The sequence below is a fragment of the Carcharodon carcharias genome, chromosome 15 (assembly GCF_017639515.1).
Source record: "Carcharodon carcharias isolate sCarCar2 chromosome 15, sCarCar2.pri, whole genome shotgun sequence".
NCBI classification, from domain to species: domain Eukaryota; kingdom Metazoa; phylum Chordata; class Chondrichthyes; order Lamniformes; family Lamnidae; genus Carcharodon; species Carcharodon carcharias.
The window spans coordinates 115862973-115889101 of NC_054481.1; the positions used below are offsets into that span (position 1 = coordinate 115862973).

The window sequence follows — 26129 nt, forward strand, 5'->3', positions numbered from 1 at the left end:
CTCCCTTCTTGAGCCACTGCAGTCCATGTGGTTTAGGTACAGCCACAGTGCTGTTAGGGTGGGAGTTCCAGGATTTTGACCCAGCAACAGTGCAGGAACGGTGATATATTCCAAGTCAGGATGGTGAGTGGCTTGGAGGGGAACTTCCAGGTGGTGGTGTTCCCTTGTGTCTGCCGCCCTTGTCCTTCTAGATATTAGTGGTCATGGGTTTGGAAGGTGCTGTCTAAGGAGGCTTGGTGAATTCCAACAGTGAATCTTGTAGATGGTACACACTGCTGCTACTGTGCATTGCTGTTGGAGGGAGTGAATGTTTGTGGATGGGCTGCCAATCAAGTGGGCTGCTTTGTCCTGGATGGTATCAAGCTTCATGAGTGTTGTTGGAGCTACACTCATCGAGGCAAGTAGGGAGTATTCCATCACACTCCTGATGTGTGCCTTGTAGATGGTGGACAGATGGGGAGTCAGGAGGTGAGTTACTTGTCACAGGATTCCTAGCCTCTGGCCTGCACTTGTAGGCGTAGTATTTATATGGCTGTTACAGTTCAGTTTTTGGTCAATGGTAACCCCCAGGATGTTGATAGTGGGGGATTCAGTGATGGTAATGCCATTAAACATCAAGAGGCGATGGTTAGATTCTCTCTTGTTGGAGATGGTCATTGCCTGACACTTGTGTGCTGCAAATGTTACTTGCCACTTGTCAGCCCAAGCCTGGATATTGTCCAGGTCTTGCTGCATTTAGACATGGATTGCTCTAGTATCTGAGGTGTCGAGAATGGTGCTGAACATTGTACAATCATCAAAGAACATCCCCACTTCTGACCTTATGATGGAAGAGAAGTAATTGATGAAGCAGCTGAAGATGGTTAGCCCTAGGACAGTATCCCGAGGAACTCCTGCAGTGATAGCCTAGAATTGAGACTATTGACCTCCAACATCCACAACCATCTTCCTTTGTGCTAGGTATGACTTCAACCAGGAGTGTTTTCCCCCGATTCCTGTTGACTCCAGTTTTGCTAGGGCTCCTTGCTGCCACACTCGGTCAAATGTGGCCCTGATGTCAGGGGCAGTCACTCTCACCTCACCTCGGGAGTTCATCTCTACTGTCCATGTTTGAACCGAGGCTGTAATGAGTTCAGGAGCTGAGTGGCTCTGGCAGAACCCAAACTGGGCATCAGTGAGCAGGTTATTGCTAAGTAAGTGTGGCTTGGTAGCACTGTTGGTGATCTCTTCCGTTACTTTACTCATAATCGTGAGTAGACTGATGGGGCAGTAATTGGTTTGGTTGGATTTGTCCTGCTTTTTGTGTGCAGGACGTCACTGGATAATTTTCCACATTGCTGCTTAGATGCCAGTGTTGTAGCTGTACTGGGACAGCTTGGAAAGGGGTGCGGCAAATAGATAGAAAGGCTTACATATATATATCATGTTTAGTGCCTTCAAGATGTCCAAAGCATTTTCTTATGAAGTATTTTTGAAGTGTGGTCAATGTTGTAATGTAGAAAATGTAGCAGTTATTTTTGCACAAGGTCTCACAAACAACAATGAGATTATAACCAGATGTTGGGCGGAATTGTCCCAGATTTACACTAAGTGCGCTAGCGGGCGGGTAAAATGATATTTTACCTGCCCAGCTATAATGGTGGCTTTTTACGCCATGTCATCCCAAACACGGCGCATTAATTATGCATTCCCAGAAAACACGCCATTTCCATGGCGGGCGGGCTCTCATTTGCCCGCCACGCCATCACCTCACCGCTTCATCACGCCAGGTGCCATATTTAAAGTCCAGCTGCGGGCACACCTCTCAGTGCTTCCAGCCCACGACTGCTGAAGAGAAGACCTGGCCTTGAAAGGCAAAAAACTGCAGCCCCCAGATTCAATGTTGCGTCCCTCGAGCGCCTTCTGGACATACTGGAGGCTGGCCGTGATGTCCTATACCCCCGCTCTGGCCGCAGGATGGGCAGCAACATCATTAATCCGGCTTGGGAGGTGCCAATGCCCTTCAAAAGAGGACAACCACCCCGTGCCACATGAGGATGAATGATCCCTTCCATTTCGCCAGGGTAAGTCACTCTTCTCATCACTCTCAACTCACACACTCACAAACCCATCACAATCCACAGAGCCCTCACTCACTGCCCATTCAAGGGACATCACCATTCACACTCTCACACACCTCCATGTCTTCATCCCGTCCATGGGACCACTCACCACCTCTAAATGCCAGGCGTACTTATCATCTGGCCTGGCAGGTATCCTGCTTACACTCTCTCTACATCTGTATTCATGCAGGACAAGCTGGCACACAACAAGAGGGAGAGGTTGCAGACTGGTGGAGGGATTCAAGGTCCTCTCGGACTTTGAAAACAGAACCATCCAGCTGGCCGGCCACGATCTGGACTGGTCCTGTGCTGACAGTGAGGTTGATGCTGCTCTACCAAGTGAGGATCCAGCAGTGCAACATCCATCAGACAACGATCCTGAGACTGATGTGTCCTGTTTCACAGGCCACTGCCATGCACTAATTATCTCTCCTTGCTTTTGCAGGCACATCTGCCACACAGCCAACAGAGTCCATGACCCAGGGCCTCCAGTCAAGCCCCGAAGAAACCTCTGAAAAGGAATCTGAGGCACCCTCCCTGAAGTCCCATCACAGCACTCACCCACACTCTCCACCAGCGCAGAGACACACACCTCGGTGGGATCTAGCTTTAGAGTAGCCCCAGGATCACAATCTGGTGAGCTCATTGCACTGTCTGATCCACAGCAGGCGGCAGCAGGGACTTGCCAGGTGTCCAACACTCGGAGGACTGCTGGAGAACAGAAATCTGCTGAGTTTGAGTCAGATGATGAGCCTCTGGACTTGATCATGTCACAGTTGCTGGAGCTGCAAAGGCAAGCTGGGGAACATCAGGAAGGGATGTCCGCTGCACTCCTCAGATTGCAAGGCACGATAGAGGAGTCCATCTGCCTTCAGTCTGAGGTGATAGCGCTGGCATGACAACACAACAAGGTCAACACTGGTAGGATGGTGGCTGCCATGGGGACCTTGGTCCGGGACGTTGTTCCTGCACTGCTATGTGGGCTGAATACTATCACTGACACCATAGTTGGCCACCAACAGTGTGTATGTGAGAGGGGTGCAGGGCAGTTCGATCTCAATCCAGCTACCCTTTCTCCTCAAGGGTTCAGCCAGGGGCCCTTGAGCACCCATAGGGAAGAGGACCAGCAGGTGTCATCCATCCTGGGCCCATCCATCCAGGTGACTCTGGGAGTGTCCGGCCCATCCGAATCCCCTCTTCCTGTGACCTCAGCAGCTCCAGCTCCACAGGCCGAGGACGGTGTCACCGCCACACAGCAGGACCCCGAAAGCAGGCTGGGGCCCTCCAGGTCTCGGCTGTCCAGAGGACGCCCACCAAGGTCATCACAGACAGGGCGTCGCAGTCAGCAACCTGCCTCCACCTCCACTGTGGATGGCCAGGGATCACCAAAACTTAATGGCAGGGTTAGGAAAGTGAAGAAGATGTGGTTGGACTGTGTGGGCACGGGTGTTAATCACTTGTACATAATGTTCACTATTGCCAATAAACTCCCAAGAATGTCTCCCTGCCTGTGGCTCCTTGTTCTGATGAGCAGTGTTCATGTCACTCAGATGTGAAACCTTTCTGCACAAGATAAAGGCAGGTGTCTCAGTCCAGGGCCTCCTCCCTGTGCTTTGTGCAGCCTTCAGAACAAAGTGATGGTCCGAACTCACACTCCCTGGAAACATTACTGATGCCTGCTCCTCGGTGGTGCTGGTCATTGCTGCCAGAATGTCATCAACAGGCATCACAGAATACCATCATTCTCTCTGTGTGCTCTCAGCACCTTTAAGCTGGGGCTGGCCCCCATCTCTTCAGCATCTGTGACAAGTGACGCTGTGCTCCTGAAGGGCTCAGGTGCTGAAGGCAGACAAAGGATCAGATGCTTTCATGGCTGCATCTCTATAGGACCCTGAAGTGAGCAAGCTGCCCTGGGCCAGACAGGAGACAGACATTCTCAGAGGCTATGTGAAGATCTATGGAGTGCCCTCACTGCATGTCTTCATCATCCTCCTGCAATCGAGTGACTATTGGGCCTCCACTGCGTCTCCATGACAGGAGCATTCTCACAGAGGGTACGTGCGCTACCATAAGCCAGACTGGAGTCAAACGTTCATAGATGCGATGTGAGGATCTATGGGGTCACCTCACTGCATATTGTCACCATCCTCCACAAATCTAGCAGCTATGAGGGCCTCCTGAGCACGCCTGCCTTGTCTGGCCAGGGCCTCATGCCCGTCATCGTCACCTTCGAGGACCTCCTCACCCATATCCCCATCAGCGTTCTTCTCATCGGAGGAGACCTCCAGCTTCTCCATCTCCTCCTCAGCCATATCCTCTCCCCATTGCAGCGCCAGGTTGTAAAGGGCATAGCAGACGACGATGATGTGTGACACCCTCTATGGACTATATTGCAGGGCACCGCCAGATCAGTCAAGGCACCAGAATCTCATTTGCAGCAACCCGATGATTTGCTCCATCAAGTTGCGAGTTGCAGCATGACCTTCGTTATGCCTTTGCTTTGCTGCAGTCTGAGGCCAACACACGCATGTCATCAGCCTTATCCTCTGCAGGTAGCCCTTGTCCCTGAGGAACCATCCCTGCAGCTTCTGTGGATCCTGGAAGACATCAGGGATCTGTGACCGACTGGGAATGTAGGAGTCGTACACAGTCTCTAGGAACTGTACACAGACCTGCCGAATGTGTTTGTGATGTGTTTGTCGCATACCAGCTTTGCTGAATGGCTTCCATAATGGACAGTTACTATGCTTTTGCCTTTTACTTGAATGTTTTCACTCATATACGTTTTTAGCTTGGTAGCACTTTTTTCTAAACTTAACTGATGTTCACCATTATTCAAATATCTGAAGGTATGTTCCCCAATTAACGTGACGCCCCTGTTCAAGGAGGGAGGGAGACAAGAAGCAGGAAACTATAGGCCAGTCAGCCTGACACCTGTCATCGGGAAAATGCTAAAGTCCATTATTAAGGAGGCAGTTCAAAGAGGTTCACTAGGCTGATTCCTGGGATGAAGGGGTTGACTTATCAAGAACAGCTAAACAGGTGAGGCCTTTATTCATTAGAGTTTAGAAGAATGAGGGGTGAACTTATTGAAATGATGTTTCCACTAGTGGGGGAATCTCAAACTCGGGGACATAGTTACAGAATAAGGAGACACTCACTTAAAACTGAGATGCGAAGAAAGTTCTTCTCTCAGAGGATAGTGAATGTTTGGAATTCTCTACTTCAGAGAGTTGTGGAGGTTAGATCACTGAAAGTATTTAAAGAGGAGGTAGATAGGTTTTTTAAATATTGGGAGTTGAGGGCTATGAGGAGCTGGCACGAAAGAGGAGTTGGGGCGAATAAGCCATGATCTTATTGATTGGAGGGGTAGGCTTGAGGGGCCAAATGGCCTACTCCTGCTCCTATTTCTTATGTTCTTATATTATGTACTGTAGTGGAAGTTCCCGTGTCCACTTCCATCCTAACAGGCTTGCCATTTACTTTCACTGTGACAGATATTGGTTCTGTCTTTCCAACTTTCAGGTTAAACAACGAGTAAATGTCTGAATTTGTTGTTTCAGGCTCTTCGACATTGTAGATACAATTGAGCTTCTTCTTTTGTTTACAGGCCTGCTTGAATCTTTCCTTACATTGCTTCATCATAAGTCCATTTCTGTGACAATAGTAGTACTTGATTTTTTTAACTTGGTTTTTCTGTTTAGTCATGTTTTATCTTCATCGTCAGTTTGTTATAGGGTGGCCGAGTTGTACTATTAAGGGTAGAGTTGATCTGCAGACACTTCTTGGGTGAAAACATTAAGTTTATTTACAATATACTCAGCAGCAACTACACGTGTGCTTTTAACTCCAACTCTATCTCTATTCTGCCTGCTGAGGTAACCCACACTACTCTCCTATTGGTTTCGATAGATCATGTGATCTTCCTTAACAGTAGTATCCTTAAAGGTACATGGCACACTAAATAAAACCATAATTACTACAATCTAATAACTACTCCAGATGGCATCCCTCCATCTAAAACTTGTCACATCATGTCCTACTCTTGCTCATTCTGTCCCAGGACTATAGAACTCCTCAACTGCTCAGCCCCCTTCTGTCTATGTTTTCTCTCTGTGGAATCTTACTGTGTCCATATTGCTGCCACTTTTGCCTACATAACAACTGTCAATGCGTTTTAAAAGCAACATATTGGATGTGAAGCTGTTTGGGACTTTCTGAAGGTGTGATGAGGCGTCAAACCTTTTGTCACCCTTCTCTTAGTGTCTCCTCCTTTGGTTCCATGTCCATTTGTTTCAGTTCCTCAGACCAGTGAAGAGACCGAAACCAGCCATAGACAGTACGAAAGAGTAAACAAATGGTTTTAATGGAGCAAATCAGGAGAATCTGTTTCTAGTGACGGAAAGATCGCTAACTAGAGAACATAGAGTTAAGGCATTGGCAAAAAAAAAGTGAAATGGGGAGAATTATTTTTACACAGCGAGTTATTATGATCTGAAATGCACTGCCCGAAACAACAGGTGGAAGGAGATTCAATAGTAACTCTCAAAAGGGAATCAGATAAATATCTGAATATTTTTCAGAGCTATCGACATGGGCAGGGGAGTGGGACTAATTGAAAGACTCTTTCAAAGAACCGCACGATGGGCTGAATGGCCACCTTCTGCCCTGTATCATTCTACCATTCTAAAAAGAAAGGTGAAAGGAAGAGAAGAGCAAAAGTAGAGGAAAGAGAGAAAGAAATGCAAAGAGAAAGGACTTACATTTATGACAAATCTTAACATGTTGCTCAGAATTCTCTCAAGGTGCATCACATTGGGTGAATCACTTTTGAATTATTTTTATGTCGGCAAAATACAGCCTTCAATTTGAACACAGCAAGATCCCATAAACTACAAATGAAATGAATGAGTCTGTCCTTGGTAGTGGTGGTTGAGAGAGGGATTTTGACCAGTGAGAGAATTCACTACTCCTTGTTGTATAATTTAATGCTGTGGGATCTTTAATATTCACTTAAACAAGCAAAAAGGCCTTGGATTAATGTCTCATCTGAAGGATGCACCTCCGACAGCACAGCACTCTCTTAGTACCATGCTGCAGTGTCAGCCTAGATTGTGTGCGATGTCTCCAAGGGAGGCTTGACCCACCATCTTCTGATAGAGATCGGAGAGCTACCGGAGTCACAAATAAAAATGTAATTAAGCATAATTCCTTTGAATGGTCATTATGAGAGGAGCTCCCTCCAAATAAGAAGCAAAGTTTCTTTTAAAATCATGTAAACAAGCTAGATGAGGCACTCTGTGAAGAGACAGATGCCATCTGGGATGAACCTTTAAAATGGGATTATAAGTACTCGATTAGATCCATCTGTAGGTCATGTACCCTGCTGTTAGTTCTGATAAAGGTGGGTGCAAAGAGCAGGACTATTTTTGAGTAGGCAGTATTTTGTGGCAGAATTAACTGTGATCCAATTCCCTTGGAGCAGAGCTGCCCACAAGCATCAAACAGCCCCAGTTCTGTCTGGTGTTTCTTCAGTATTCCAACTGTTTACCTTTGGATCCATCTGACATTTAATATACTTGTACAATTCCCCCTGGACCCATTTCCCTTCCATGCCTGTTAGACAAAACCTCCAACTGCAATCTTTATCTCACTTGGGAATATTTCAAGTGATAAAGCTGGGGTTTTCTACACTGTATCGCTCATTGGAATATATAACAGTTTTATCAAGTTATCTCACGTAAAGGCTGCTATTGCAATCTTCTGTTTTAAACTCATCAGCTTCAATGTGCTAACTTGACTGAATATCTCGTCTCACTAACTTAAATCCTGTCCTTTCAGTTTTACTGTTCATTCTGTTTAGTTTTGTACTTCATTACAGGTTTGTTTTCTTCCTTTACTTTTTTTCTACCTTTGCTTCTAGCCGAATATATTGTGTGATGGATTCTCCACAATCTGTAACTGGAGGTTACTATCAGTGTCTGATATAGAGTCTAGTCTGTGCTTGATGTTAGGAATTGTGTTTGGGATCTGGATTTGGTTTAACAGTCCCTGAAGTCAAGATGGTGTAAAGCAAGGCTTCTGAAGTACCCCCCCCCCGCCCCCCCCACCCTCCCATGTTATAAAAACTCCACAAATATCCCCTAGACTTCACCTGCCCATAACATAAGCATTTTTCTCTGTATAAATTATAATTATTATTTTTGTTTTACTTAATGTGAAACTTGTTGCTGAGCAACAATTCTATCAAGACCCTGGAGGGACCTTTGACAAGCACACACATATCAAGCACAATGTTCATCCTGACTAAGTACTTTGCTTTCATTGATGTTGTCCCTGGCAATCCAGCTTCGTGTAATTAGCTTGTACTAAATAGGACAACACTGTCGGTGCTGCAGAAGTAGTGTTTTATTCAGTTACACTACAGCCAACCTGATTTTACCTTGTGTGGTATCCGCAAACTCTCCAGCAGGGGTCATTGGATGGCTATCAGGAGTGGGAATCCTGGCTAAATTTATTTTATCCTTCCAAAGATGTTAGAAGCACCCATATATTTGATTCAGGATAGTTCACTGAGTACAGCCCAGGTTTCTAACTAGTATCACATTGGGGTGGTGCATTTACCCACTGGAGGTCTAAATACTCAATATGTTCAGTTAGTTAAGGCAGCCTTCCATCTTGTAAGACAATGGTTTATGCTGTGGTGTTCAACTCTGTGTCAAACATCGCCTGGTGTGGTTCAGTAGCTGCATTCTGGCATGGTAGTCTCTGACATATTTGTTGCAGAGGAAGACAATGAGCTGAAAAGGTGCAGAATTCGCTGGCCTCTGTTTTCTCTGAGCCCGCATCTCAGTCAGCTAAGCTATTTGACTCTGCTTGACTCTTCCACTACCTTCCAAACAGTCAGGCTCCAGAGGAAATAGTCCTCAGCGATTGTCTCCCAGTTGTCAGTGTCAATGTCCACCATCTTCATATCTTGGGTGTCTTTGTAGTGGAGGTATGGACCCAAGAGGTTGTGACCCAGTGTCCAGTTCACCGTATGGAAGGTCTTTGTGTATATAGCCATCATTCATCTCATGAACGTGGCCAAGCCAGCACAGACATCATTGGATTAGCAATGAGTGTGCGCTGATGGAATTGGCACACTCCAGGACCTCTGAGTTGGTGACCTTGTCCTGCCAAGAGATGCTGAGGGTATGTCTGAGACAGTAAAAGTGGAGCCTTTTCTCCTGCCTAGCATATGTTGTCCAGGTCTCACCATTGTAGAGGAGTTAACTGATGACACAGACTCAGTAGACTTGCAGTTTGGTGTTCTCAGTCAAATTGCTGCTATTCCAAACTCTATTACTCAGCTTGGACATAACGACTGCAGCTTTTGTGATGCGTGTGTTGATTTCAGCATCAAGTGACAGATTGCTTGTGATTTGGGAGCATCACATTGTCAGTGCTCACTGATTGTGAAGTGGCAACATCCTGGACCATGATAAAAGCAAAATATTGCAGATGCTGGAAATCTGAAATAATAACAGAAAATGCTGGGAAAACTCAGCAGGTCCGGCCGCATCTGTGGAGAGAGAAACAGAGTTAATGTTTCGAATCTGTAAGATCCTTCTTCTGAAGAAGAGTCATATGGACTCGAAACATTAACTCTGTTTCTCTCTCCACAGATGCTGCCAGACCTGCTGAGTTTTTCCAGCATTTTCTGTTTGTTTCCTGGACCATGACATTTGTCTTCCCAATGCTGATGTTCAAACCAAACTCTTTACAGGCGTGGGAGAATCTGTCCATTTGCTGTGTAGGTGTTTCTCGGTGTGGAAAGCTTGTGTGGCATCATCAGCATACACCAACTCTCCGATGAGGACTTGGCGCACCTTTGTCTTGGATCTTAGGCGAGCTAGGCTTCTGGTACGTAAGCAGACATCTTCTGTAGATGACCTGAGGACAAGCAGCAGCAACAAAGAGAAGAATATGCCAAAAGTGTTGGTGCCGGAAGGCAACCCTTTCTGGCCCCATGATGGGTCTCAAAGGGTTCCAATGTTGACCTTGTCCATCGTGTTGTCATGGAAAAAGGAGATCACATTGAAGAGCTTCAGTGGACAGCCAGTTTTCTCCAGGGTTAAAAGTTTCCCCCCCATTGGAGTGGGGGGAGGTTTGCAGGGCAGGCACGAACCCAATCGGCACCCCCCGATCGGGGCCGTGCCGCCATTTTACGTAGGCGGGTCAATTAAGGGCCGCCAAGGGTGATGTGCGTCCGGAAGCGCTGAGTGGTCCCTGTGCGGGTGGGTGAGTGGTTCCCTGCACGCAGAAATCTCCCTGAGGCACAGAGGTGCCTCAGGGAGATTAGTTTAAGGTTTAAAAATTTAAATAAAGAAAAAGAAATATTTTAAGACATGTCCCCTCATGTGACAGTGTCACATGATCTGGGACATGTTCATGAATTTTGATAAAAAATTTTATTTCATTAGTGAAACCTTCATGAAACCTCATCCCACCCTTGATGAGTTTAGACAGGATAGCATCAGCACCTGGAGCTTTGCCCATGGCAAGTGAGCCAATAGCTTTGCTAAGCTCATCCACTGTGGGTTCGATATGCAGTTCTGCCATGACAGGCAAGCTTTCTATAGTGTCTAGAGCTTCCCCGGTGATAGTGTTCTCTCTAGAATACAACTCAAGGTAGTGTTCCACCCATCTCTCCAACTGTTTATTACAGTTGGTGATGACCGCCCCTGCCTTTGTTTTCAATGGAACTGTTTTCTTTGCTGATGGATCCGTTGCCTTTTTGATCCCTTCATACATTCCCCTAGCATTCCCATTGTCAAAGGATATTCTGGCAAAGTAGTAGCCAGTAGTCACTGGCACACCACCTAGAGATCTGTTGGACTTTACTTTGAGCAGCTCTTAGTGCATTCAAAGTCTTCTCACTCAGATCTCTCTTGTGATTATTGAGAGCAGACCACTTGGTTTCAACGACAGGTTCTGCAACAGTGATGTTGGCCTCAAACCAGTCAGCTTCTATGTGACTGGTTACTAGAACAACACATTTAAGATAATCAGTTGAGCTCATTTATGCTTGCTAGAAGTGACATACATTCATACACAGGGACACGTTCTCTGCAAACAAAAGGAACCTGTTCAAGCCTTGTGCCTTTTTTGAATTACCCAGGTGCTGGGGAGCCTATTGTTCCCCATTGCTTTCTCGATGGCAATGCTCAGCCAATCAGATTCAACTTGCCAACCAATCAGCATCCTTTTCTCCTGTAGTATCCTCCACCTTCAGGTAAGATGCCCCAACAGGGCGTTGGTGACCATGGATTTCCATTGGATCGCTCCATGATTGTGCTTAACAAAGTACTGCAGTGGTTTGCCATTGTCTTCTGCAGTATGGCTGATCAGGAACCTCTCCTACTCTTATTGCCTGCCATCAGGCATATTAGAAGGAATTACATTCTGATAATCAACCTGGTTTGCTGCATTATGAATGCAGCTTCTGTGGGAGTTGAAAGCAGAGCTTCTGGCCCAGAGGTAGGTACACTACCACTGCACCACAAGACCTGTTCCTGTAGTATAAATTGTTTGAAATTTGGCATTCTTGCACTTGTCCAGATGCATACAAGGCAAAAAGTTTCTGCAACCTGTCTCTCCTTTCAGCAATATAACTGGATGGATCACCAAGCATTACTTTGGTTAAGCTGTCACAACATATCAAAAATAATGTCTAGCGAACAAACACACACACAATCATCTAAGAAAGCATACTAATTTATTGTGATTTCTATAGATTCTCCATCAAGTCAGGAGTTCCAATTGTTTGTACCAGTAGTTAATGTCCTGAATTTATCCCCCACATATATTTTCTATGTAGATGACCATTTAATGGACAGGCCTCGATACAAATACAAATTCAGCTAAAGCTGCTGTTGTTAATTTCTCAGCCAGCAGTGAAAGAGAAAATCCAAAGAGGGACGAACAAGTGATTGGATTGAAAAAACATATATTTAACAGGGGAAATAAGAACAAAAACCAATTGAGGCAATGTTGGGCTACTTAAAACAGGTTTAAAACAGCCAGCAGTGATAAAACAATGGAACTTGTTGAACACAATGATTAATAGTGTGTAAATGGTCAGAAGTGTGCTGAATGAATGAAGGAAGTAGCAAAAATGACATGTTTCCCCTATAAAGAAAATGACTGATAGAAACAGACAAGCATTAGAGCAGATACTAATCTCTTTTTAAAAGCAGAGATGAATGAGTTTTGGTAAACTTACAGGAAACAGTAAATGCAAGTTGGGGGCTAGGGCAAAGATTTGTGCTTCAGTGTTGAAAACAATTGGAACAACTTTGCTGAGGATGTTCTGGTGATTGGGAAAAGATCACAGAGAAATCTAATGGTTTGTTGAGTTTTTAAAAAGGACACTTCCTGTAGCCGGGGTGAGATAAAGTCACGGCGTATAACTGATTCTGGGCTTGTAGATGGGTCTTTCCAATTACAAATGAGGATCTATAACATGTCATTATTTTTTAAACCTTCTTGCGGACCCCCAGTCGGTGTAAAGAACCATCAATAGTGCAGAGGAAAAGCTAAGGAGCATAAGGAAAAGAGCCCCAAACCAGTAGGAAAATAGATATTTAACATGTTATCTGGGGAAATGGGTCTTTGGATTTTGAACCTCTACATTAGATGAGATGTGTTGGTGTCAAGCGGCAGTTACAAAGTAAAAGATAAATTGACTGTCCCGAGCAGGCTGCTGCTCTCAAAGGGAGAGCGGGATTGGACACCCTATCATTAATATTCCAACCTGTGCTCCTGTCAAGCCTGGCTCCCACGCCACATAGATTACATATGAAATATGGCAGAGAAATAGGCCATTCAGCTCAACCAGTCCATGCTGGTGTTTCTTCTCCACTCGAGTCTCCTCCCATCTTTTCTCATCTAAATCTACCATTGTAACCATCTATTCCCTTCTCCCTCATATGCTTGTCTTGTTTCCCCTTAAATGCATCTATACTATCTGCTGCAACCACTCCCTATGGTAGCAAGTTCCACATTCTTACCATTCTTTGGGTGAAGAAGTTTCTTCTGAATTCCCTATCAGATTCCTTAGTGACTATCTTATATTGATGGCCTCTCATTTAAGCTCTTCCCCACAAGAGGAAACAATTTCCTTATGTCCGCTCTATCAAAACCTAGGGTTGCCAATGCTCCTGGGTTGTCCTGGCATCTCCAGGAATTAAAAGATTAATCTCTAGGTCAATGCTCTGAGCAGCCTAGGAGGAAAAATCAAATTGAGTTTTTCATTGATTATAAAAGTAATTTGGGGATGGGGATAAAAGGCTGCTTGACTTACAATTAAAAATCATCCAATCGGATAATGGTGAGTCTGTTTGCTTTCTGATCACTGAAGGATGGACATGTAGACGACCAATGGCAGGAGTGAGGAGGTGGGGTGGATGGAAGCAGCAGGTCATGTGACAACATCTCCAAGAATATCATGTCCAGGCAGAGTTGGCAACCCTACTCCCTGCTGGGATCTTTGAACTGGTGAACTCGCTGCCAAATGTTTTGCCCGGCAGTGTCCATTCAGCCAGAGCCCGGAATTGCATGCCCAGCCCAGCTCAACCTCAATCAATCATAACTGCATCAACCATTGGCAGAAACTAAGGACAGATAAAGATTGAGCTGTGGTTTACAATCACCTGCTGTCTGCCAGCACCATTGAGTGATGAGCTTTGTCAGTTATTAGCTAGGTTACAGGGTCAGAGATTGGATCACTGAGGTCTGGAGTGCTCACTGGTATATCCTTAGCTCCCATTAGCTGAGCAAAAACAAGGGATAAAGGATGAAGTAGATGGAAGGGGAAACATGGTGAAATAAAACCAGGCATTTACAGATTTACTTGACTCATCGGGGACAGGGGAGAGGATTTAGCCCAAACCCAGGTTTTAAAATCTGTAACTCCACAGACAACAATTGTATTTCAAATGGAAACTGATGTGAAACATGCAATAACAAGGATTAACGCTCTTCTAATAGACCATATGACACGTCTGATTGTGTGCTAAGCTCAACCATCTGGCCTGGGTGAAGGCATATGGCACTAGCTATTAAATACAGTCGTTACTTAATGGTGTGTGCAATTCTGTAAAGACTGAAGAAATGAGACAATATTATAAGGGGCCTCAAGCAAAACCTTTACACAACTTGGCAAATGCCTGCTATCTCTTATAAGATCATTACCGCTTTCATGTTGCTAGGGGGAATGCAATGCTCTAGAGCCCAGTGATGCTGAGAGAACGGGGCACATACCCACTGTTCATCAGTTTGACTTCATCTACAGAATCAATTCTGACGCTGCTCACTTCCCTCTGCCCTTGGCCCCTAACCTGGGAAAGTGCCAAACACACTGGGCTGCACACTTAAAGAATATCTGGGTTAAAGACAAATAACATGGCAAATGTTCAACAATCTTCAGTTCCGTAGGACATCACTCATGAAGTCACCTTCAACCAAACCACCAACCCCCAGTCAGTAAGCAGCAGAAACCCATTGTAGAGGATTGAGGCATCTCCTATCAGCATTAACCTGCTTCAATCTCTCCCGTTCACTTTGAGCAGTGGTTTAAATAACATGTCACATCTGGCTGATTTTTTTTCAGCAAATTGCACAGACCCAACTCAATGAGAATTTTACTGCAATCAGGAATTAACAGGAAGAAAAAATGAAGAAATGATTGTGAGCTCAACAAATTAGTTGGATGCTATGGTGCCCTGGGGCCCATACAGATCTTTAAATCCCAGGTTCGATCTGTGGTCTGTGCTGCAAATGGCTGCCTCATGATATGGTCGACTAAATTATGATGCCATTGTCCACATTTCTTCCTCCCCGCCCTGCCATCCACCATTTCTTTCCTTTCTCTTCCCCAAACACACAGGAACCTCACGCACCAGTGTCTGATCTTTCAGCCAAGGCAAAATCAAGTGCTCTTCAACTGGCCTCAGGACCCATGGGCTAGAGGGTCAGGGGGGAAAATATAGTCAAGTCTTCCCCTCTTGATTGTTACCCAATTACCCTGGCTGGGAATGCAGATCAGAGCCAAACACACACATGCAGGATTAATGCCTGCTCAGCCAACACTAATGAGATATTGTCAGAGTTCTCAAGATAAGAGAGGAGGAAATTGGAAGGTAGAGGAAGAAATATTGCGAAACACATTGAAAAGCATTCACCATTTCTACAATGGAATGGCAAGGGTAGTACGTACTTTCTGTTTTCAATGACCAACTTTTCAAACTTTATTCTATATCTCTACAGCCATTCCCTTCTGCACAATTTCAGGAATCCCTAGTAGAAAATCTCAACTATCATTAGGAAGGCCTTCTGTCGGGGGTTGGGGGGGGGAATTCAGTCTGCCAGCTCGGTTCCACCAATTAGATCATGGCTGATCTGTATCCTAACTCCATTTACCCACCTTGATTTCATATCCCATAATACCCTTCCCCAAAAATCTCTCAGTTTTGAAATGTTCAGTTGACACCCAGCCTCAGCTTCCTTGAGGGAGAGAGTTCCAGAATACCACTATCCTTTGGGTGAAAAGGTGATTCCTGACATCACCCCTCAATGGCCTTGTTCTAATTTTAAGGTTAAGTCCCAATATCCTGGATTCCCCCACCAGGAACAATAATATCCACCCTATCAATTCCTTTAATCATCTTAAACACCTCAATAAGATCATCCTGCAATCTTCTATACCTGAGGGAAAACAAACCTTCCCTGTGCAACGTTGTCCTCATAGTTTAACCTTTTTAGTCCTGGCAAGTCGCTTGCCCACCTTGTAACTGAAGTTTATTTTTCACGATGGAAGTTTGAACTTCCTTTCTGAGACAAATGTCTAGTGGATCCTCAATGCCTGGAACTGCCAGAAGTTATTTAAGGAGATTAAATAATGTGGGAAGGATTTGAGACTATACTCCCAAAAGCAGCTCTGACCACATTTATAACTGAGCTAATTCTTTCTACAGCCATTGTAAATCATTCTAATCAAATCTGAAAACTTGCGTAGGTCTTCATAAAGCCATTATGAATCATTAAACAAACTTTTTAAACGAGACATTAAAAATGGGTTTTAAATTCGCCTTTGAACACTTCTCTTTTCCCAACACCACCTCCTAGTCATTCTGTTCTTCAAGAGACAGTTCACTTCGATCTTTGTAAATGAGCGGTAATAAGCACAGAGCACCTCACATCATTCCTGGTTAGTTGGCAGTGAATGATCTCATTATCATTTGAATTGATCCAGCCAAGCAGCATTCATTATCCAATATGCATCATCATCCAATGCATTGTGGTTTGATTTTGATAGGTGACTCACACTCTTTGGAAGCAGTTTATTGAAGATGAGTGCTCAATATTTTAAATTGGTATATCTGCCAATACCTGTCAATTCAAGCCATTGCACACCAGTGCTAATGTACCCATTATTCCACATTAATCAGTGTGGTGTTGTTATTGTATTGGTGTGAATGAGGGTGCAATAAGACTGTAGGACTTGAACCAAAAAGCGGGTAGCTATAATACTGCAAAATATTATTCTGCACTCTGATGATGAACTGCACACACACACTTCCGGTGGTCTGCATAAATCTGGATTGTATAAGAGATGAGTTGGCACTGTTCTGGTTGATAGCTGTACACGCAAGAAGTTCAGGCAACAGCAAGAACAACTTGCATTTATGTAGCATCTTTAATGTAGTAAAACCTCCCAAGGCACTTCACAGGAGCTATTATCAGAAAAAAAATTGACACTGACCCACATAGGGAGCTATTAGGACAGCTGACCAAAGGTGAATGTAAAAGATCCCATGGACACTATTGGAAGGACAGAGGAGTTCTTCCGGGTGTCCTGGCCAATTTTTATCCCTCAACCAACACCACTAAAACAGATTATCTGGTCATTATCACGTTACTGTTTGTGGGAGCTTGCTGTGTCTAATTTGGCTGCAGCAACTCCGACATTACAACAGTGACTACACTTCCAAATAATTTCAGTGGCTGGAAAGGGTTTTGGGACATCCTAAAGATGTGAATGGCACTACAGAAAGGCAAATTCTTTCTTCCCTGTGTCCTTCTCCGTAGGGAGGATACATTGGATGATGGAGTAGGCCATCACCCACATAGGGAGCTATTAGGACAGCTGACCAAAGGTGAATGTAAAAGATCCCATGGACACTATTGGAAGGACAGGCACTGCACTCAATGTCGGCTAAGATTTAGAAAATATGAATCGACATGCCAGAGAATCCTCTTACCTTGAACATCTGTTTAACTTTCTGACGTGGCAGATTAACATTGAGTTTATGCATCAGCTGCAGGACCTCGCCAACACTCAGGCAGCCATCCCCATTCTTATCTGCCTCCGCAAATGTCTGCTTTAGCCATGTGAATAACACTTAAGGACAATACAGGAAACTGGACCTCATCTTCCTTTGACCAATTTTGGGGAACGGGAATATTCATGACTGGAGTGGGATAGACTGTGGGATGGGGTAAATTGTACAGGAAGCTTTGGGCTTGATGGGCTGAGTGGCATCTCCTTATCCCATGTTTTCTTGTGCACTCAAGGGCATCCCAATATTCAGCAGGAATCAAAAAACTTAAAAAAAAACGATTTGAATCTGACAGACCCAGGCATCAAACTGGGATACGGAAGGGTTATTCTGGGAATAAGTTAAGGAAATAAAGATACAATGAGAAGATGTTGAAGGATTTGAGGAGAGGGATTGAGAAATGGGTGAGAATGGATTGTGGGATATGGGAAAAAAGGATTGAAGAATATGGTGAGAAGGAACTGAAGGGTGCAATGAGCTGGATTGAAGGATATGATAAAGAGAATTCAGTGATACAGTGATAAGTGATTGAGGGAGAGACTGGGAAGAGGTTGGAATATAGTAAGGAGAAACTGAGGGATACAGTGGGAATGGACTAAGGATTTGAGGGATATGGTAAGCGATTGAGCAATACAATGGGCAGTGAAAAGATGGGTATGTGACCCATAAAACATCTGGGCTTCTTACACCTGATGGACTTTCCTCGATTTTAAGAATTCTTATAAGCTTTCCTTAAAATACAGGCAATGGAATTCACCGGAATGCAGCCTCTCTCTGATGCACCAAACTCTCAGCGGCACTCAGCTCTGCCTCTGTTACATTCTTTTATCTGATGGACCCAAAAACACTGGTCCTGCTCTGAAATGCTCTTTATCAAATGAAATTAAGAGTAAGAGTCCAGCAGCTGCAACTCATTAGCAGGTTATCGGAGCTTCAATTTGTTTTGTTTTGCCCACTCCGCTGTGGATATCCATTAACAAGCAGGAAGCACTCTCACCTTTAGTCAGAATTAAGAGTGTGTTGTGATGAGATGGGCTCTGTTGAGATGTTTGTTTTTATCTTCCTGCCTTATGGTCATTAATAGTAATGAGTGTGACATTAGCATCAGGTAACACAAAGCTGCCAAGAAACGATGAAGCAAGACGGCTGCTCTGGGTGAGGAGGGAAGTCTCCGCTGTATAAATGGGCAAAAAAAAAGATTGGCGGAGGAAATGTGACACTGCAGGAGTCCTCAACATCAAACACAAACGGCTCAGACTCTGGGGTTCACCTTCAAGTCACAAAAAAGAGCTGGCGCCAAACAGTGTCAAAAACCGTTTAGAGATGAGAGGGAATTCTTGAAAAACTAAGGGCTGCCAACCCTCCAGGATTGTCTGGAGTCTCCAGGAATTAAAGATCCATCTCCAAATCACTGCTGTGAACAAAAAACCCAGGAGGAAAATTATCGGGGTGTAAAATAAATTATGTGTTCTTTTTTCATTGGCCATGACAGATAACCAGTGGCAGGAGCCCTGGGAGGGGGAGGGGGAGAGGGAGGGTGTGGGGTGGGGGGCTTGTTGGGAGGCTGAGTGAATGGGGATCATGTGATGAAAGCTCCAGGGATAAGCCCGTAACCCAATCCAAATGATCATCCTGCAAGGGGAATAGGACTACTGAGGAATTCCTTTCAAAGAGCCAGCACGGGTTTGATGGGCAAAATGGCAACCTCTTGCGCTGTATCATAATATGACTATCAGGGTTACTCTAAAGCTGAGGAGATAGCTTTTCCTGGCCAGCACTGGAGGGTTAAAACTTGGAGCAATGATTTTCCAACCATTCATTTTAATCTGTGATAAGGATTCCCACTCTCCAAGCTCCAGTACCTAGAGAGGAAATCCTGTAATCCAGTCCCCAAAAGCCTGACCTACAAGCTGCTCCCTAACTCGTGAACTTAGGGGGCCCCTCGTTCAATTTGAACCTCTATTTTATACCCCGCTGCCTTGCCCTGTTTGATTTTGTTTTGTGGAAGGCTTGGAAATGCATGTTCTCAGCATTGGTGCCTCACTACAGAGTAGATGCTGAGCAAGTAACACCAAACCACTTTGTATGCACAGCATGTATTAAATGTAAATTAATGGGAACATGGATTTAACTGTACTGCACCTGCACAGCCTATAGAGTTTGGAGACTATACTTTAGAAGTTTAATTATTCAGAACTTGTTAAACATGCCCTCTCATCATTTCCTTCCCAAAGTAGTAGCCTAAATGTGACTGGTGGTCTGACCAGGGTAGTCTAGTTGGAGGCACGATCACCTAAGTAACAGCATCCCCAAACTCTGAACCACCCGACCAGAAGTTCTGGGATTGGCTTTAGAAGCTTTGTAGGGTTGCCAATCCTCAAGGTCCTGGTGACTCTGGGAATTAAAGATTAAAAAGGAAAAGCTGTTCCCATTAGCTGATGGTACAAGAAGTAGGGGACACAGATTTAAGGTTTTGGGCAAGAGGTGCAAGGGGGGATGTGAGGCAGAACATGTTTATGCAGCAAGTGGTAATGACTTGGAACTCGGTATCTATGAGGGTGCTGAAAATGGTGACACTCAATGATTTCAAAAAGGAAATTGGATGGATACTAGAGGGAAATAAACTTTCAGGGCCATGGGGATAGTGCAGGAAATGGGACTGTTAAATTGCTCAATAGAGAGCTGCATAGACATAGACTTGATGGGCTGAATGGGCTCCATATATGTCATTACGACTATAATCTCCAGGTCACTATTATGAGCAAGCAAGAGAAAAATAATAGGACCATAAGAAAAATGTGTTTTTGTTCAAACACCTTCAGCTATTAGTTATAAAAATATTGGAAATGGGAAAAGGACCCTCTGAATGATAATTAAGAGTCATCCAATCAGGGTAACACAAAACCCAATTACAGGTGACCAATGGGAGGAGTTTGGAGATGGGGAGGTGGGAAGGTGGAGGAAGTCATGTGATGAAACCTCCTTGAATTCATCCAAACAGAGGTGGCAACCTTTGGCCCCTCCCACTGCCTCATCAAAAGGCAAGGACACTTTCTCAAACAAGTTTTCTTGTGTAATTAAAAAGAAAGTAGAAACTGTAACCCATGTGAAAGACTGTCAGCCAATGTCGGAAAGGATATTGGTCACGTGTTCTCTGCCGTTTTGACAGGCTGTCTTCATCACTGATCCCTGCCATTAAGTATTTGAGGCCTGTAATCCACGTTCGGGCCTCTTCACCATTCGATGAAACCAGGTCGAGAGATTCCATATGATCCCCGTAATAAATACTGAAGCAGCAGTTTGGGTCAAAGCTCCCATCCGGGTAACGCTGGAAGATCTCCGACTGCTTTCCCTCACACACTTCTCGAATAGCATCTATTGAAACTGGACACAGAAAGAATACCATGGCATTTTAAAAATGGTAGACAAAATAGCCATAAGATCAGCATATTCTAATCAGAAAGGACTTGCAGTTATAATGCATTATTCCTGACCTCTGGACACCCCAAAGCACTTCACAGTCAACGACATACTTTTGGATTGTTATAATGTAGGGAAATACATAAGCCAGTTTGCACACAGCAAGCCCCCACAATGTGATAATGGTCTCGTGGGCTGTTTTATTGATGTTGGTTGAGGGCTAAATAGTGCCCCGCAACACCAAGAAACTGAAGGGATGACTGCCAATGATGAGCGATGTCAATCTGGGATGCATAGGAGGCTAGAATTGGAGGATGGCAGGACTAGAGGAGGTCACAGAGAAAGTGAGCAGATGAGACTGTGGAGAGATTTGAACAGTCTGTTACATACTGAGCCACAGCTGCTCCCATTTCCACCTTCCTCGTCATTCAATTCAAATGTTAAACAGCTATCTAAAAGCAGTTCTTATTGCCATGGTAACCGGATGGCACAGGGGTTAGAACACTGGCCTATCAAACCTGGCTTTAAATCCAGCACAGTCTGTCTTTGTGCTGTTCTGTGATAAAATCGCACCTGATTTAACACCGACCAATATCTCACTCAGAAATGGACTTGGTGGAATGTGAGGAGTTGGCGGGGTAAAGCTGCTTTTCTGGGACTCTACTTAAAGTGCAATGTCAGGGCAGGAGAGAAGAATTTTACCCTGCACCTGCCTCACTTGAAGGTCCTTGTGGGAATGTATTTAGCTTCCTGACACTAATGTCCCAGCATTGGTGAGCAGGAACAGGCCTAAAACAGCAGAATTATAGATGGAATATTGGCATGTTTTCCAGTAGGCTGGAGTTCTGTTGACCACATGGACAACTCTTGACCTAGGCCAAGGTAATTTGCATTTTTTAGCCAGGGCCAGCCAGGTTCATTGGGTGGTCCTCTCGCCTCTGAGTCACAAGGTTGTTGGTTCAAGTCCCACTCCAGAGATTTGAGCATTAACTTCAGGCTGACTCTCCCAGTGCAGTACTAAGTGGAGTGTTGCTCTGTTAAATGTGTTGTCTTTCAGGTGAGGCATTAAAAGGAGGCCCTAGTTTCTCTCTCGGGGACAATAAAGGATTCTATGACCAATATTTGGGAGAGGAACAAGGGAGCTCTCCCCAGTCTCCTGACCAATGTTTATTCCTCACACAAAAACAGGTTATCTGGCCATTATCACATTGCCATGTGTGAGAGCTTGCAAAGCTCAAACTGCCTGCTGCAAAGCACTTTGGGACTAGCTAAGGTTGTGAAACCTGCTACAGAATTGTAAGTTTTTCTTTCCCTTGGCCACTGTCTCAAGATTTCTCCAGTGGCGGAGGATAGGCTTGGAATTGGGTTGGGGGAGGCTTCTGAATCTTGGCACAATATGATTTTTTGCTTATTGCTAGCGGAAGAGATGTAATCATTTTCTTCAGAAAGTGTCACAGCCCTTGCGATCGAGCCCATGGGCTTCCTGGCCCATTCCCTTTTAATCCCTGCATTCTGCACCCCCAGCCCACACCAACCTCTCCCCTCTCCACCATGGCAACACTGGACCTGAGGGGGCAATCAATCATCATTGTGAAGGTGCAAACAATGGGAAAGATACCTGTCGTCTGCCCACAACTCTAATACTCCTGGTCATTGTACAGAAGGAGGCTATGTGGCGCATGGTGCATGTGCTGGCTCCTTGAAAGAGCTGTCCACTTAGCTCCACTTCCCCATCCTGCTCATTCCCCTTAGCCCTGTAAATGTTTCCTTTTCAACAAAATGCCCAAATTCCCTTTTGAAAGTTCCAATTGAATTTGGGAGCGATCACTCTCAGTGGCCAGACAAGGAGATGGGGAATTGTTCGCTCAAGAGGTTTCTGTCACATTCCCAACTTCAAACCTTCCAATGTCCTTCTGCCCGAGTGACACACTGCTTCTTTCGCAATGGCTCATCCTGAGTTTTTAGCAATATGTTCATTTTGGTGCCTTGACGACCAATAATGTTCCAAGGAAATGATTCCAGTATTAATTATTGGTAATTTCTTTGCTATTACATTGTATAGTTCTCTTTCTGTATCTCATCAATATGTTGTAAATAATGGTTACTGAATACAGATTTATTACACCCAACCACTCTGCATCTTGGTGAGTCGTAGTATAATTACATGCTAATACATTTGTAATTATGCCATTATTCAAGGAGTGTGAAGTACAGTATTGTCCTATGTTGTTCATATTACCAGTCTATTCCCAGTTTTAAAACGAATGACACCACATTCAGAGACCAAGAGCCAATTAACAGAACCACCTTGGAGAGCTGTCAACTGAGCTTGTTAGCGCTTAATTGGTGTGAGGCTGATGATGCAGTCCTGCCAATGTGATGTCATGACCAAATCAACTCTGTTGGAGTGGAGGAGAGGGGGAGGGGAAGGGAAAGAATGAGGGAGGGATGAAGGGGAGAGAGAGGAGAAGGAGGGGGAGGGGAAGGGATGAGAAAGGTGTAGTTAGAGAAGGGAACAAGAAGGGGAGAGGCAGCAGAGAAAAATGAGGAGGGGAGAGGTGGAAGGGAAGGGGTCAGAGAGATGTAAAGTGATGGCAGAGAAGAGGGAAGTGGGGGAGAAATTGAGAGGGGTAGGAAGAGGGGAGGGGGGAATAACCACAGCCTGTTATAAGAGGGGAGGAGGATGGTGGAGATTGATGGCAGAGGATGAAGGGTATTGAAGAAGGAACAAGGCAAAGGAACTGAAAGAAGAATGGAAGGGAAGAGTGAGGGAGAAGAGTGGGAGGAGAGAGGAAAGATAGTGAATATTAAAAGAGAGACAGGTGGAAAGGGCTGAAGAGGAAGCAGGTTCACCGAAACAGTAAAACAAATAGGGCAGAATGTTGCTGTGGGCAAGAAGGGGGCGGGGCCCGCTCGCCGACACGTAAAATAACGCGGGATGACGTTGGGGGGAACTCCCGACATCACCCCGCCCCATTTAAATCTTCAGGAAGGTGGGGGCGCAGCCAAATCAGCTGCGGGCCCGCCGACCTGTCAATGGCCAATTGACAGGATCATTGAAACAATTAAAGGACCTGCTTGTCCAACCTTCAGGTTGGTGGGCAAGCCAGGAGATCCAGCGGGGGAATAGGAAAAACATGAATCCTCATCCACCGGCGGGATGAGGCTTCATGAAGGTTTTTAACATTTAATATAAATTTTTAATAAAATTCATTGACCTGTACCAGCTCATGTGACATGTCTTAACATTTTTTTTTCTTTATTAAAATTTTAGAAAATCACACTAATCTCCCTGGGGCCGCTCTGTGCCTCGGGGAGATTTCTGTGCTCTTTTGCGTGCATGCATGAAAGAGCGCAGGCCCCAACTCAATCTACTTTCCCCCCACCCCACCCACACAGGGAGCTCTCAGTGCTTCCGGGTGCCCGTCATGCTGGGCGGGCCTTAATTGTCCCGCCCACGAAAAATGGCGGCGATTGGCTGTGCCCCCGCCCACGTCCGCTCCCACCCAAAACCCCCCCGCCACCGATGGGGAGAAACTTCTCCCCATGGTCACTGTAGGAAATGTGCCAGCCAAATTTACACAGCAAGCTCCCAAAACGGCAACATGATAATAACCAGGTGATCTGTTTCAGTGATGTTGATTGAGGGATAAATATCGCTCGGGACACCGGAGAGAACTCCTCTGTTCTTCTTTGAAATAGCATGTGATCTGTTAACCCCCATCTGAAAGAGCAGATGGGGCCTCAGTTTAACATCTCATTGGAAAGACCATGCAACACTCTCTCAGTACTACATTGGAGCTCGACTTGAACACACAACTTCCTGACTCAAGAGACAAGAGCACCACCCACAAAGCCAGAGTAGGTCATGCTTTGAGTTAGAAGTTCCTTGAACTCCTTGCTTGGACTGACAGGGAATACTGCCATCCATAGAGGGAGACATCAACTTGAAGCCTCATCTGCGTGGTTCAGGTGGCTGTCAAAGATCCCATGATGTTATCACGAGAAGAGTTCTCCCAGTGCCCTGGCCAACATCCATCTCCGAACCAACACTGGCAAAAACACTTTCATCTCATTGGAGTTCTGAAGAAAAGGTCCTTGACCTGAAACATTGGGCAGGGTTTTACGCTGACCAGATGGGCATGCGCCCGACCTGATCTGACGTGAAATCGTGCGAGATGACATCGGGCGAGCGTCCTGATGTCATCCCGCGATATTTCAGTTGGCGGGCCTGCCGACGATTAAGAGGGCAACTAAGCCCTTTAATGGCGCAATTGTCTGCAATCTTTCGTTGCCTGTCCAATCTTACAGTTGGCCAAGGCGGCCTTTACATTTTACATCAAACCTCATCCACGGACACGATGAGGTTTCCGTGACAAAATAAAATATAAATAAGTTTCTGTGGACGGCATTTTCAGCCGCTAAGTTTTCAGGTGATTTGTTATGATGCCTGGACACTTTCTTTCAGCTCCTGAAACCTTTATTTTTGATTTTTCAGGTCTTCAGCTCCCTGAAGCAGCTCTCGGCCTTCAGGGAGCTTTCTCTCAGCGCTGACCCACACCCGCATTGATGTTAGCGCCTGACCTCCTCCCACACCCCCACCTTGGCATCGCTGAGCTTCTCAGCCCTCGCTTCACGTTAGCTGGCTGTAAATTCGCCAGCCAGTGTGAAATCGCGGTGGGGGGGTTGATTCCGGTTGGCGGTCCATCCCCCGGCCGATTCCAGGCCCGCCGATCTAAAAATTCAGGCCATTCACTCTGTTTCTCTCCCTCCACAGATCTCGCCATGCTCCGGGTCCCGGGTTCAAATCCCACCGCGGCAGATGGTGAAATTTGAATTCAATAAACATCTGGAATTAAAAGTCTAATGACGACCATGAAACAGTTGCCAACTGTTGTAAAAACCCACCTGGTTCACTAATGTCCTTTAGGGAAGGAAATCTGCCATCCTTACCTGGTCTGGCCTACATGTGACTCCAGACCCACAGCAATGTGCTTGACTCTTAAAATGCCCTCTGAACAAGGGCAATTAGGGATGGGCAATAAATGCTGGCCTAGCCAGTGATGCCCACATCCCGTGAACTAATAAAAAGAGAAAGATGCTGCCAGACCTGCTGAGTATTTCTGACATTTTTTGTTTTTTATTTTAGACTTGCAGATTTTTGTTTTTATTTATTACATTAACCTAATCTCAATGCTGTCTTGTGGGACCCTCTCATATGCTA

At 45.2% G+C, this 26129-nt stretch overlaps 1 protein-coding gene across 1 annotated transcript in view; it reads right to left on the bottom strand.

Annotated features, from left to right (window-relative positions):
- The window catches only part of plch2a (phospholipase C, eta 2a), a 334095-nt gene that overhangs the window by 113409 nt on the left and 194557 nt on the right, over positions 1-26129 (bottom strand). The window contains exons 3-4 of the mRNA XM_041206546.1: positions 20626-20869; positions 17408-17537 (exon numbers count right to left, since the gene is read on the bottom strand). Coding sequence (XP_041062480.1) covers positions 17408-17537; positions 20626-20869 — 374 coding nt within the window. The remainder of the gene's footprint in view (positions 1-17407; positions 17538-20625; positions 20870-26129) is intronic.